The sequence below is a fragment of the Sminthopsis crassicaudata genome, chromosome 1, assembly GCF_048593235.1.
Source record: "Sminthopsis crassicaudata isolate SCR6 chromosome 1, ASM4859323v1, whole genome shotgun sequence".
NCBI lineage: Eukaryota > Metazoa > Chordata > Mammalia > Dasyuromorphia > Dasyuridae > Sminthopsis > Sminthopsis crassicaudata.
The window spans coordinates 225,060,191-225,075,646 of record NC_133617.1 but is presented as its reverse complement, the minus strand read 5'-3'; the positions used below and the strand labels follow the sequence as shown (position 1 = coordinate 225,075,646).

The 15,456-nt window shown below is 33.9% G+C and overlaps 1 protein-coding gene across 4 annotated transcripts in view; it reads left to right on the top strand.

Moving 5' to 3' along the window:
- ARHGAP28 (Rho GTPase activating protein 28) overlaps nucleotides 1-9,343 on the top strand; it is a 188,870-nt gene extending 179,527 nt beyond the window's left edge. For all 4 annotated transcript variants that reach the window (XM_074275301.1, XM_074275324.1, XM_074275311.1 and 1 more), the window contains exons 15-16: nucleotides 4,174-4,238; nucleotides 7,667-9,343. In XM_074275301.1, coding sequence (XP_074131402.1) covers nucleotides 4,174-4,238; nucleotides 7,667-7,758 — 157 coding nt within the window. In that variant the 3' untranslated portion in view covers nucleotides 7,759-9,343. The remainder of the gene's footprint in view (nucleotides 1-4,173; nucleotides 4,239-7,666) is intronic.
- The last annotated feature ends 6,113 nt before the right edge of the window (nucleotides 9,344-15,456 follow it).

Here is a 15,456-nt window from a genome sequence, read left to right as displayed (position 1 = left end):
AAAATCTAGATAGATGTTTTTGATCAAGGTGGCTTTAGAAGTTTCTTGTTTCAGTTCTTTTGTTTCAAATCAATTAAGCAAGCCTTTATGAGGTTCATGTAAGATGACCTTATTTTATATGAAACCTTTCCTAATCTCTACTTGTAGTGTACTTCTTTTTGAAACTTCACTGAATTTATTTTTCATGTGTTATATATATGCTAATATTTGTGCTTATTGTCTTCCTCTTTTTTTTTTTTTTTTTTTTTTTTTTTTTTTTTTTTTTTTTATTGTCTTCCTCTTTAGAATACAATTATCTCTTCCATGTAACTGGGATTAAGAACCCTAAAATGCATGTAAAATTTTTTGGCCCTCCCTATCCACCAAGGAAGAAGTCTGAATTTTTTTTTCTTTTTTAGGGTGTTTTACAATAAGTAAAATTTGTATTGTAAAATTTGATTAAGTATTTAACCATATATGTGTATCATCTGCTGGGCTATGCATATTGTCTGTGGCTTCTGCAAAACTCCCTCAAAATTCCCATTTACGTATCTTATACCCACCTGCAATATATCAAAACCACAATGGGGGAAGTCAAAATCTGGAAGGAATAACTGTATAAATTCCTTGGATACAGAAACAGTTTCACTTTTGTCTTTGTATCCAAGTGTTTATAAAGTCCCTAGCCTATAGTAAACACTTGATAAGTGTTATATTGATTAGTTAATTGATCGATCCCCATGTATCACCTACTTTGCTAGATGTAGGGAATGCAAAGTCAAAAACAAAATGTGCTCTCTCCTTAGGTAGCATTCATTCTTCTTGGAATTTAGGCATATAATATGTTACTAATATAGAACCAAGATAGAGTAGTCCTGTAGTTTATCTTTGTTGCTATACTCCCTTTCAAATACACTACAGGCAATCATCATTGGGGTCAACGGAGGCTAGCTCCTTTGTTCTCTTGCCATATACTGGCTAATCACAGAATAAGAACATTAAGGGAGAAGAACAAAAATCAATTTGTAACCAGGCACACTTACTCCAATACGTGAATTTGTCCTGGGGTTTTATGAAAAGAGAAGTGTAATTCCAAACTCTGCTTTCTGAAGGCAGACATGATTTAATGGTCTCTTGTATACCTTTGACATGTATCCTAAAGAAGCTTTCCAATCATATTAAAAAGTAATAGCCTCAGGCCAACAGAAACACTCTGGACACTTAGTCATCTGTTGCTGCCCATCCTGGAAACCTAAATCACTATAATTGTTTCAACTTGACAGTCATATGGGGGCTTCGAGAGGCTTTTGAGGGATTTAGCAGACAAATGCCTGGCTACATGGATTGCATAACTGACTTGATGCTCATTTTATTTAGGCCTGTGTAAAAAAAAAAAAAAATGTTCCTAATAAAAGAAATGTTGGATCAAAGAACCTAGATTGAATCAGCCCCCTTAGACCAACTTCTTCTGAAGGGCTTTCCTGCTCATCTTCCTAATGAGACAGTACCAGTGACATCTATTGCTTTAATTGCTAGAAGCACACCATACATAATCTCTTTACACGGAAGGATTAGCTTCCTGTGAAACACTTCAACTATTTTTTACTTGTCTCCATTTGAGCCTTTATCCTCCCCTCCTCCTCATCAACAAAACTGGGACTCATCCCAGGAAAATACCCGAGTTCTGAGGAATGAGCTTTTACTTTATCTTATCAAGAACCAGGTCTTGACCTCATTTCTAGCCATGTCACTGAGCCCTTTTTGGATCCCCTTTCAACTTTCTAGGGCTTGTTTATGTGTGGCTTTCTCTTAGTAGATTATAAATTCTTTGACAAAATTGACTTTCTTATTTTGTTTGTCTTTGTGACCTCAGTTTTTGTACATAGTAAGTGCTTAATAAATGTTCTGTCTAACCATCTAGCTATCCTATCCATTCATCTATTTATCCTTCTAAATTTCTATTCTATGTAGCTATTCATCTGTCTTTCTGTCTTTCCATCTTTCATCCATCTATCCATCTTTCTATCCATCCATCCATCCATTTTTCTATATCTATGACTGTTGTCATTTATCTTTTCATCTATCTTTTTAACCAGTCTAGCTTCCACTTAACAGTCTTTCTCTCTCTCTCTCTCTCTCTCTCTCTCTCTCTCTCTCTCTCTCTCTCTCTTTCTCTCTCTCTGTCTCTCTCTCTCTCCTCTCTCTCTCTCTCTCTCTCTCTCTCTCTCTCTCTCTCTCTCTCTCTCTCTGTCTCTCTATTTCTCTCTCTCTCTCTCTGTCTCTCTCTCTCTCTCTCTCTCTCTCTCTCTCTCTCTCTCTCTTCTTATTATCTTTGTATCCTATCTGTCTCTTTTTGATATAAAGATGGATAAGTACATAAATGACAGATCCATCTATCTTTCTATCCTATGTATTTTTCTATCTATCCAGCTATCTTATCGAATTCAAATATTATCCATCTGTCCTTCTGTATGTCTATCCATTTTTCTGTATCTCTGTCTCTCCATCTCTCTGTCTATATATCCATCCATCTGTCAGCCCTATCTGTTCACCTATTTTTCTATCTGTCTTTCTGTCCATTCAACTTTCTACTTTTCTATTTACCTTTCTATCCTATTTGATGTATTTATGATTCATCTGTCTATCCATCTATCTTTCCAGCTGTCTTTCTGTCCTTTCTATCTAGCCATCTATTTTATGTAAATCGAGTCCTATCCATCTTCCTTCTATCCACTCATCCATTCATCTATTTATCCAGCTTTCTACATGTGTATCTGTCTGTCTATTCATCTATCCACCCATTTTCCAGTCTATCTAGCTATCCACTTGTCTATATTTTTAATAGTATTTTATTTCTCTAATACATGCAAAGATAATTTTCAACATTCACCTCTGCAAAACCTGGTGTTCCAATTTTCTCCCTCCTTTCTTCTTATCCTTCCCTCTACAAGACAGCAAGAAATCCAATATAAGTTAAACATGTGCAATTCTTCTAAACATATTTTCATATTTGTTATGCCACACAAGAAAATCAGGTTAAAAAGGGGGAAAAAACCACAAGAAAAAGGAAAAAAAGCCACAGGCAAACTAATAAACAGCAATAATAGGTGAAAATACTATCCATTGATCTACAGTCAGTCTCCATAATTCTCTTTCTGGATGTCATTGTTCTTTCCATCACAATTCTATTGGAATTGCTTTGAATCACCTCATTATGGAGTCCAGTCCATCATAGTTCATCATCACATAATCTTCTTGTTGTATACAAAGTTTTCTTGGTTCTTTTCACTTCATTTCGCATCAGTTCCAGTGTAAGTCTTTCCAGGCTTTTCTGAAATCAACCTGCTCTTCATTTCTTATAGAACAGTAACATTTCATTACATTCATAACTTATTCAGCCATTTCCCCAATTGCTGGGTATCCATTCAGTTTCCAGTTCCTTGCCACTACAAAAAGGGCTGTTACAAACATTTTCGAACATGTGAATCCTTTTCCCTTTTATGATCTTTTTGGGATAGAGACGTAGTAAAGACACTGCTGTACCAATGGCTATGCACAGTTTGATTGTCCTTTGGGTAGAGTTCCAAAGTGCTTTCCCAAATGGTTAGATCACTTCACAACTTTATGCAATTTATTTTTATCTATATTTCTGTCCATTCATCTTCCAACTATCCATCTTTTTATTTATCTTTCTATCCTGTCTATGTTTTTTATGTATTTATGATTCAGCTATCTATCTACTATTTATCTTTCCATCTATCTTTCTATCCATCACTTTACCTTCAGTTAGATTTATAAGCACAAGAGAAATATAGGTCAATGAGCATAGAAGTTGTTTTTGTTGTTCAGTGTTTTTCTATCATGTCCAATCCTCTCATAACCCCATTTGGGATTTTCTTGGCAAAGATACTAGAGTGTTTTGCTATTTCTTTCTCTAGCTCATTTTACAAATTAGGAAACTGAGGTAGGCAGTGTTGAATGTCTTGCCCAGGGTTGCACAACTAGTAAGTGTCTGAACCTAGATTTAAAATCAGAAAAATTGGGTTTTCCTGTCCTCAGGCCTGGCACTCTATCTACTGTATGACTTAGCTGCCCATAGCATTTGTAGGGGCTGGTTATTCTGGGTATCTAAAGAAATGTTTTGATACTAAGAGCATAAAAATTTTAAAAATCAAAATGTTTTCTATCTTTTAGCCATGATTCACCTAATAGTATTAAGACACAGAACCAAAGCTTATATGAAATTGGAGGCAATATAGGTAAGTGATGTTTTAAAATTTTAATCCTAAATTTTCTGATTCCTTGAGAAGAAATACTTATTTTATTATTTATAAATACTTATTGCAAATGTCATTTTTATAAAAGTTATGTTTATTTGTTGTAAAGGTTATATTATTATCAACTACTTTCTAAGTGATAATAACATATATTACTAATATTTTTGTTCATATCAAAATAATTGCATGACTTTCCTATAGTATTGCTTAAATGTTATAACATTTCAATGTCATTATTGGCATTTATATATTCCACTTAATGGAATATTCATGTTGACAATTTCTTCATACTAATTAAGGAACATGTTTTTTATTTATGTCAATATGTGCATAAACATAGAATAACTTAGTGGCAGAATTTTGAAAATAGAAATTAAACTCCTTAATGCAATACAATGTAATATTATATACAATTACACAACACAACAATGCAATGTAAATACTATACATTACAACACAACTCAATACTATTGTATACACACAACACAACTTAATAATATACTATTGTACATTATAGTACAGTATACACAGGATAGTGTTATGCAATATAAGAAACATTTCCCCAGTGCCTTCTCTATGTAGAACACAGTATTTGGTACCAGGGAGCTATTAAAAAAAAACAAACAAACAAACAAACAAAAACTATAATACAAATCTCTAGGACATAAAATACTAATAACTATTGTTTCATAGCTCTCTAATGAACTTATCAAGTAACATTATGCATTGTGGCAAAATACTACATTTCCCCCACTTTCTTCTTCTTCCGGCTTCTCCTCCACCTCTTCCTCCTCCTCCCTCTCCCCCCCTTTCAATTGGGGTTAAGTAATTTGCCCAGTCTCCCACAGCTAGTCAGTGTTAAGTGTCTAAGGTTCAAATTTGAACTCAAGTCCTGTACTCTTTCCACTGTGCTATCTAGCTGCCCCAATATGACATTTCAAGAATAAAGTTATCAAACTGGAAGATCAAGGAAAATTCCTAGAAAAGCTTTGCTTTTAAAAAATGGTAGAAATTTAACAGCTGAAAAAAAAGAAGGAATTTAGCAAAAATACTTTAAATCTAATGTGCATAAGCACATGGTATATAAAGAAATATTTTGAAAAAGGTTATATAACATTGGAACTAGTCTCTTCTATTATAGAAAGAAACCTGATGCCCCATGGAGGATTAGAACTGAGATATTCTTTCCTAAATCTAATATCTTGTTTTTTTTAAACTACACCATGCTATTGCTACATAAAACTATCTTCTAGAAGGTTTCTTAAGTTAGTTAAGAAGAAAAGTGGGTTTTGTGGCTCATGATTGAGATCTGGAAAAGTAAGGCTACTTCTACCTAGATTTGATACAAACAAAAAGATGTGAACTTGAGGATAGGGGACAATAGCAGAATGAAGAATTTGGAGAAGGCAGTCATGACTTTTGTTAATTTATGTAAATAAGATAGAGAAAAATTTGAACAAATAGTAATTCATTTCAAAGTAACTCTAGGATCATTCATCTTTCCACTGACCTTCTGACTTTAGCCACATCAAGGTAATTCTTTCATTAAGTGACTTTTCTACATACTGTAATAGTCTCAAAAGAAATTAAATCTATTCTTCAACTAATATCCTATATTTTAATGACATCTGCTTCATTTCTTATTATGAAATAATTTAAGGCTAAGTTCAAGAGTTTTTGGACTCTAATGATAATATACTCATTTGCATAGCAGTATGCATCATTCTGCCAACTATCAGTCAGATTTGAAGATTGATTTTTAACTGATTCATGTCTTCTTGCCAGCCTGCCTGGCTCCTGATTGCAGAGAAACAAGTATTTAAGAAGAATGAGCTAAAGTTTATAAGCATGTATGAATAGCAGATATAATTTCTATTTGTCCTTAATAAAAGAGGTATTTGATGAGGTCAGGTGAAAAACTAGTGTCCTGAAGGGGGTTATCTCAAAAAGTACCCCTTCTTGTTAAATGAATAGAAGGGAAGTTCACATTGGCTCAGATGGACATCCTGATTCTTCATGATGTCAATGACAAAGACTTTCTGGAAACAAACTATTTCTGTTCATCTATAGGGTGAATTGCTTTCCCAGTACCATTTTCTTTCTTTCTTTCTTTCTTTCTTTCTTTCTTTCTTTCTTTCTTTCTTTCTTTCTTTCTTTCTTTCTTTCTTTCTTTCTTTCTTTCTTTCTTTCTTTCTTTCTTTCTTTCTTTCTTTCTTTCTTTCTTTCTTTCTTTCTTTCTTTCTTTCTTTCTTTCTTTCTTTCTTTCTTTCTTTCTTTCTTTCTTTCTTTCTTTCTTTCTTTCTTTCTTTTTTTTTTTTTTTTTTTTTTTGAGGCTGGGGTTAAGTGACTTGCCTAGGGTCACACAGCTAGGAAGTCGTTAAGTATCTGAGATAAGATTTGAACTCTGGTCCTCCTGGATTCAGGGCTGGTGCTCTATCCACTGCGCCACCTAGCTGCCCCCTCCCAGTACTATTTTCAATGAATAATTTTTGTGTAGCATTAGAGGATAGGTCTGCTTGAAGAACTTTCTTTGTATATTCTTTCTGGTGATTTTCATAACAAAATGAGGAAAACAGGAAATCCTAAAAAATTCAGAAATATGACATGGCAGATATAATTCAAGTAAAATCAACAATACTGAAAGCTACTTTCTAACTATAAATTTAAGGGTTAAGTTTTATTAAAATATACATATATGTTAAAATAAAAATATAGTTTTAAATTCCTAGAGATCACACTTTTTTATCTTTTACCTCTAGCATAGTCATAGGAGGTGCTTTTTAATAAATACTTATTGAGTGATTGATAAGAATTTATTTTCATCACTACTGATAATAGCCCATAATAGCTAACATCCATTTTACTATTATGATTATTATGATTGTAATTATTATTCAGTCTGCTGTAGACATTTCTCAAAAAGTCAAAGAAATCAAAGCAACATACCTTGAAATTTATTTAATGGGAATCTTTTGTCATCCTAAACCACTGCCTTCAAGGTGTATTCTCAGATAAGAAATGAAATTGTATTTTAAAAAAAAATTAGCTCTTGCCTTGTGTAATAAAGCTTTGAGAACTGAGTAGCCAACTGAGATTTGTAGTTTAGAAGGATAAGTACTATCCCACTCTTCTCAAGGCTGAGTGGGAAGGTTTACCAGAGGTGGTCAAGCTAGAAAATAACTCATAAACAATATAATTATACAATCCTCCATTTAACTAAAAATATCTTTAGTGATATTCTAGCAGACAGTCAGAAAAGATGACTTTTGCCAAAAAAACTCTCAGAATTGATCCACTTACCTCCAAGTGAATGAGACAGTTAAAGAGCCCTGCTAGCCTCAGCTGGCTGTTTTCTTAACCAGTACCATGTAAACAAAGTAAACATGCTTTTTCCTTTCTTTTTCCCATAGGGCAGCACTGTTTGGATCCTGATGCCTACATGTTGGATGTGTATCATGTGAATCCTCATGCAGAATGGGTGATAAAACCAAAGACAAGTTGAAACTTGAGGAAATGCTCTTCTGCTGAGGGAAAGGACTCCACTTGTATTTTCTAGGTCAAGAAAGTTCAAAATATGGTGGAAAACCAAGCGACTGCTTTTGACTTTCTCTGTCCTTCCCAGCTTTCTCAGTTTTGAGATGCTTCTCCAAGCCAGAGGGATTGATATGTTGATTGGTTACCAACCTGCGAACTTTGAGATAATCATCAGTTGTAGCCATCTAAGCAAGAATTTTCTTATACCAGTTACTTGACCTACAAAGGAAGGATGATGGTACTTTCAAAGAGAGGCCAATCTGAACAATGAAAAGTTTCATCCTCTCCAGGATTTTGACTTGATAATTAAAGTAAACTTGGATGCCTGTCTTATTCATCTTACAGCCTACCAAATGTAGCAAACACTACCAAATACAAGAGACAAGGGGTGGGAAGAGGCTGCCGCGGCAATTTTGCTAGTATGTCAAAGCAAGATTCTTCATCATCTTTTTATATATATAATAACAACATAGGGCTGCTTTTCATAAAAAGAATGACAGAAATGCCCAGGGTAGTTGTGCTGCTTAAATGCAATTCTTCTATCCAAATAAAACTTATTCTGAAAGTAAAGTATACAATATTTATGCTCCTGACTCACTCCTCATTATTTGGTTATTTTGAGGAGAAAGAACTACTGTTTAAAACAACCTGTACTGTTTATGTTGTACTGTATTGTCTCATCATTCTGATACCAATGTGTACTTTTGTGTGTATAAACAAATTGAATTTTTTTTGAGCTTCTCATCTTATATTATAGACATAGTCCCTGAGCAAAGCATTGTCAGACTTAGGATGTGTCTATCCTTTTCTTCCTTCTTTGTAAACAGTAATGCATTCTGTTTCCTAATTACTATTATATTATTTGATGAATGTCTTTCCATGTGCCAGTCACTGAGTTTCTCCCCCCCCAACATTTCCTAATCTATATTTTATGACCATTCTTAATTTTATAATCACAGTTTTGAAGAAACAGTATTGTTTTTATCCAGGCCTGGGAAATACAGTTGCCTTTGGGTCTTACATTATTAAGGTAAATTTTCACCTTTAAGCACAATTATTAAATAATTAGGCAATACAAATCAATGTATGTTGAGTAAGTTGAGTATCATATATTTTCCAAATCTGGAATCAGTCAGATCAGTTATTCACCAATCCTCCTCATTCAAGGAAGGGCAAATGCAGTTTAAGAAATTCTATAATATTGGTTCATCTTTAGACCTTCTAGGATCAATTGAGGATGGCTATAGTTTCATAATTGTGAAAAGATTTCTTGGGATGCATTCTAGTCTTATATTGTCCCATTTGCCCCTTCTCCCATAAACAAACTTTAGGTCATCTTTCAACCTTTGGCTTGGGATCAATAGATAATGGATTTGAGAGATTGTTTTGGAGTTATATATGCCAGATCCTAGATCTAAAAGTGTCCTTCTATTGCAACAAAGCATTGCCTGGAACTCTGCAATTTACATTTTTTTAAACATAATTTCTCCTTTTAAACTTCAGGTTTTAATGTATTCATAATATCTGCCAACATTTGTAATAAAACTTTAAAATACACCTGTGTCTTCCTAAGAAAAAGAAAAAAAAAGAGTATCTTGTTTTCCCTATGTAAATAGTTGTATTTTCTGGCCAAAAAAAAAAAAAAAAAAAAAAAAAAAAAAAAAAAAAGGTTAATTTGGTATGTTATTTTGAAGTAAAATATCTCCAAATCAGATTCCAAAGATGTTCGATACCAGAATTAGAAAGGTTTTCCTACATTTGTCATTAGTCTATTGTTTGAAATAGGGGATTTGGGAGGGGAAAGAATAATGTTTCTGTCATCATCTACTTTTGCAAAATTTTACAACCCAAAGATTTAATCCAAATCAATTATTTCATTTACTTCTCTTTGTTCAAGAAAATATCCATCTGTCACTAAAAATTTCTAGCTTCTGAGGGAGAGGGGGAAAGCCTTCCTTCTAAATTATCTCATTAGCATCTGATTTGAATGTGTACTTGTAAAGCTGTAACTTGTTAAGAGAGGATTTTGGTAGTGTAGATCACAGGTAACAAGACAGAGGTATAATCAAATTTGGCCCAGTGGACTTGGGTTCAGGTACCCCTGACTCTTGGATTAATTATGTGACCTTGAATTAAGTCAAGTTAACTTAAGTCTTGTTACTGAAACTATATAAAACTCAGAGAAGATGCTGATTTGCAATTAGTAGAGTTTCATCATCTGGACATTCCTTACACCAGTGAAATCACAGGTTTTGTGCCCCTCTCCTTATGTTTATATTTCTTAATTAGTCCTCTAAAAGAGGTAATTTGCTCATTTGATTCTTGGTGACTAAATCTATCCTTAAAAATAGAATGGACTTTTTATAATTAATTCTGCAACAAGAGCTGGATTGAAGATCCTTACTTTTGACTCTGAAGAACTCATCACCTGTATTAGAAGCACTGTTTTGTCAATATATTTACTATTCTTTGACAACCAAGCTGCAAAGCTAAAGTTTTACCTGCTAACAGGAGGTAATTTTAGCTAAAAGGGAAACATGATATTTCTATAATTCTGTCTGAATTCGTAAATTCCATTCCCCAGCCACTCCTAACACTCTTATTATCTTGGCTCTTGGGGAATTAATTGCTAGATAGCCGTGTAATGTAATGTTAGAAGAAGGGAAATGATTTTAAGAGAACTTGACTCTGAGACTCCATAGCTGCCTTAAATGTGTTTTTTTTTTCCTTCCTCATTCTGCAAAAAACATAAAAATAAAAAAAAAATGAAGGCTTATTTTGCTCGCCAAAACACTTTGTTTGGCATAATGGTTCTAGGAATCAATGACCTTTGAAGCATACTGGAACCACTCATTGTCATTACAATGTACATACAAAATAAACTACCTCACTCGCCTTACTCAGATAAAAAGCATAGTGGATTATGATAGCTTTTGTTATGAAGTGTCCCTGAGTCTTCTTATTTAATGTCAACCTTGTTTTGCTTTTGATATTCCTAGTTTAATGATGCACAAGAAATGAGCAAATGCTCTGAATACCAAAATAAAATATTCTGTGAATGTCGTGCTCTGAAAGAGTCGGTGCCGAAAACATATTCTCTCTGTCATTAATCATTTGTTTCTAGCCATGTTCAGACAACTGGGAGTGAATCCCAGGAGTTCAAATGAGGGATTAAGAAAAAAAAATTATCTTTTCTTCCAGGCATTTTTCAACTTTTTTTCACAATGTCTTACTGGGTTGGAAAATAACATCATGCCACTCATTAAAGCCAATCGTTTGTATATTTCTGACCCACACAAAAGGGAAATACGGATTGTTTGTTACAATAACTTCCATTGTAGTTATAATAGCATATTTGTAAAGTACATTGTGTACATTGTATTTTAACCATAAAAATAAAAAATAAAACTCCAAGTCTTTGTCACTGAGACTTCTTTTGTAGATGAATTTTTCTTATAAAATTGAGAGTAATAAAATATAGCATAGTGATGGTTACATTTTTAGTCCATAATATGTTCCTATATAAAAAGCTTTTAAAATTCTGATTTGTTATATACTTGAATAACTTCTGATATCCTTTCTTATAGATTAAAATAGATTAAAAATAGCAAAAGGAGGGCAACATCGTATAGTAGCAAGAGTTAGATTTGGGAATTGAGCCTTAGTTCTGTGACTGAGAAATCATTTAATTTTTGTGAGCTGAGGCTTACAGTTGCTCTATGTAAAATGGAAATATTGAAACCTATATAGCCTCTTAGGTTGTTGGAGGGACTAATCAGAGTATAAACATTTATTTACTTGTAACATTAACTCAAGGATTTAAAAGTTTAAAACCATTGAGATTTTCCTTGTCTAAAGAAATTCCCTCTATCACATCCTTTGTGTGCATTTACATGTATAATAAACATAACCTGGCAAGCTTGTTTGCCATCTTAGGAAAGTATATTGGCTTTGAAGTGAGAAAATTTGGATTCAACTCTTGCTTTGGAGCTGTGGTTTAGGGCAAATTTAACCTCTTGGGGTCCATTTTCTTCATTTGGAAAAAGGAGTTGAACAAGAGGGATTCTACAAGTACTTTCCAGTCTTAAATGCATGATTCTGATTTGCTGTACATCTCACTTCAACTATTAAGCAAGTGATCTAGAAAGTTCTTTAAAAAAGCATGTTCTCCTTCAGAATTCATCTCTTCTTTTGGGCTTACCTTGAACAAGTCTCCTTATCTCCATTTCTTCCAGGTCTCTTTCATGCTTGTGTTATACAGTTGTTTGTTTAGATAGCTCTATCAATGCTTCACTGAATCTCTGACCTCATGTAAGTGGTATTCCCTCCACTGAAGATGGACTCAACATACCCCATATCTGGTAATATTCTGTTAGCAGAGAACTCAAACCAGTCATATTGGGCTGTTAGGTGATAGAGTAAATAAGAGTGCTATGCCTGTGATTCAAGAGAACCTGAATTCAAATATGGCTTCAGACAATTATTTGTAAAATGGTTACCATTTTGGGTAAGCAATAGTCGGCACTCAGTAAATACTTATTCTCTTCTCTTTTCTTCCTTATATTTCTACTTCCACTACATAGCCAGTCAACTTTCTTTTCCAATTCTGTATTTCCTCTATAATTTTTAAGGCATTTTGTATGTTTAAATCATTGGTAATGCAGTGTAGCTATGTCCTGCCAGATCTAACTTTTAATTTCTGTTTGGTTCACTGGTAATAATTCTTTGAAAATTTCACTGACCCATGATTTGTAAACATATATCATCGCTGGAAAGTATTGGTGGTTTTTTAAAGATTTTTTTTATTTGAGTTTTAAATAATTAAACAAATTCAGTACAGAAAGTTCTTCTGCTCAATGCTTCCAACCTATCTTTATAATTTGAAGTGTCTATCTAAAATATATACTTTAGTATATTCAACTTTATGCCAATCTGGACACTCAAACCACTTAATTACTTCTGTGCAGATTATTAGGTTGAACTCTTGGCCAATTCTGACCTTTCTCAATGTTTTGGTTTGGGTTTTTTTGGATGTTTTCATTTTTGGAACTTCTCCTTGATTTCACTCCTAATTTACCTCTTCTATTCCCACCTCAAGGAGTCCAGACTACTTGCTGTGCCACTGTGCATTGAGAATGTGTTGTTCTGTCATTATCTTACTTTTCTTGATCCCACTGAGATTTTCTTGGAAAATACGTCTGCAATGGTTTGTCATTTCACCATTTCCTCCTCGAGGTCATTTTGCAGATGGATAACTTAGACAAACAGGGTTAAAGTGTCTTGGCCAGGTTCACACTGTTAGTGTCTGAAGCAGATTTGAACGTCCAAAAATACATCATCTTGACTCTATGCCTAGCACTCTCCACTCTACAATCTTCTGGCCCATGAGAATATTTATTGGTTTTTTTTTTTTGTTTTTTTTTTTGTTTTTTGTTTTTTGTTTTTCTTTTTAGGCTGGGGTTAAGTGACTTGCCTAGAGTCACACAGCTAGGAAGTGTTATTCATGAGAATATTTAACAGCATTATAACTAGAGGCTGCTAAGTAGTATGTGGATCTGGAGTCAGGAAAAAGTGAGTTCAAACCCAGCCTCGGGCACTTAACTGCTGTGTGGGCAAATTGCTTAACCTCTATCCACCTCAGTTTCTTCAAACTGTAAAATGGGGATGATAATAATAATAATAATGTTGGCATGAGAATCAAATGAGATAACATTCATGAAGCACTTAGCATAGTGCCTGATACATAGGCACTTATATTAATGCATATTCCCTTTCTTCCTACAGAGAAATTAGAAAACTTAGTTGACACCATTTTCAGGCAATATGAAATTCAAGCGCTGTCCACAAGCTGTAGTAATAGAATCATGTTTCATCTGCAGCTTTTAAAGTGGTATAGAAAAAACTAAAAGAGATTTCTTCATTTATATTGTCAAAAGAAGTATAAAGACTCATTCTCCTTCTCTTTGTGTTCATGCAGAAAGAAACACGTCTTTGCCATTAACCAGAGATGCAATCAGCAAACACTGGTGGAAGAAAGGTGATGCAAAGACAGAATTTTCAAAATAATAAAACGGTTCAGAACCATGAATTGAAAGTAGAAGGAATGAATAAAAAACAATGTAAGAAATGTATGCTTGTCAGAATCTTTTAAAGTATTTAAGTGTGTCTGTGCTTATAGCAATAATTTTGCTAATATAAATCCAAGATAAATTTTTCTTTTGGAGTATACCGAAGGAAGAAGTGTTACCTTCAGCCTTCCAAGGCATAAGCAATCTGTCCCTCCTCTGTGTTTAAAATGGCAAACTGGAAACTTGCCAAGTTATCAACAAGATAGAGAAATAGATTCTGACTTTCAGGGATGTGTTTTGAAGCAGCCCACATGAGCGGCTTGTCTGATAATAAAAGTAATAAGTAAGACTCCATTCTTTTCTACAGAAAAAAAAATGGCCCCTCATCCCAGTACCAGTTCAACATCTTGCTTTCTATCACAATTAGGATCTCTTCTTTGCCCAATATCGTGGACCCAGGATCAGGATTTCCAGACTTTGTTCTCCCCACACTGCACGTTTCCATAGAAACGTGACCAGAAAGGCCACCAACAGTGCAGAGTGAGAATTCACTTGCGTATTTCTGTTGGGGGTCCATCAGTTGAGAGCTGAAAATGTCAGGTTCCTGATTTAGCTGCTGAGGTTAGTCACCTTTGGGTTGCTCCAGGTTTCATGTCTCAAACTTCAGGTGCATCTCTCTAACCATAACTTGCCATTACACTCTGACATGCAAGTTGAATGGAGTCTCAGTTACAAATTTCACCTCTGTCAACCAAGAGAGTGACAAAAGTAGGCTGGTGTAGGTACCATTTAAGGTTTCAAAAAACATGAAAAAGGCACCAGAACCTTGTGGTACAGTGACTTCTATTACTTGTAATGGGATGAAGTCTCTAAATGAAAGTGAAATTTAGTCTAAAACTATTCCCTCTTAAAAAGTGATTTATTACAAAGAGAAGTAGCTACTTTTCTTTAACTAGGTACCTGAAAATACTTATTTTCTCCAGATTTGCTGGAAATAATTGCATTTCTAGCAGCATATCTAGAGTTAACAAGTGACTGCAAGAGAAGGAACCAAATTAAGCTTTGGAAACTAGATTTTAAAACTGCCTCATTGGTTTAAAGGAATGTATTTATGTGGATTTTTTCATTTTCTGACTTTTCATATTATGCTTGCTTCCTATAAGAAAATAAGCTGATTAAGGAAAACAGTCCCATTTTGTCAGGGGGAAGTTGACAATTAAGGAAGTTCTAATTTGTTGCTATTGCTAACTTTATTGTCATTCAGTATATTCTGATTTTTCTGGACAAATAGAAAATTAGGTCAAGACTTGAGAGAATGATGCTGAACAAAAAACACAAAGATTTCAGCTCCTTTGTTCCCCTGAATGTAGCTTTGTTTTCAGGGGGGTCTTTTCAAGTTTGTTACAACTATCTTCTGCCCTCTGCTGGAATTTCAGTGATGCTGGTAAAATTACCTGGACAGAAATTTGGGATTTATGAAAAAATGAAAATATTCACATTTTATTTTACCTTTATTATACATTGTAGTGTTTCAATTAGTTAAAAAACCCAATATACAATAAAATGGAATACTGTCAAGTAATCAGTAAGAAACAACC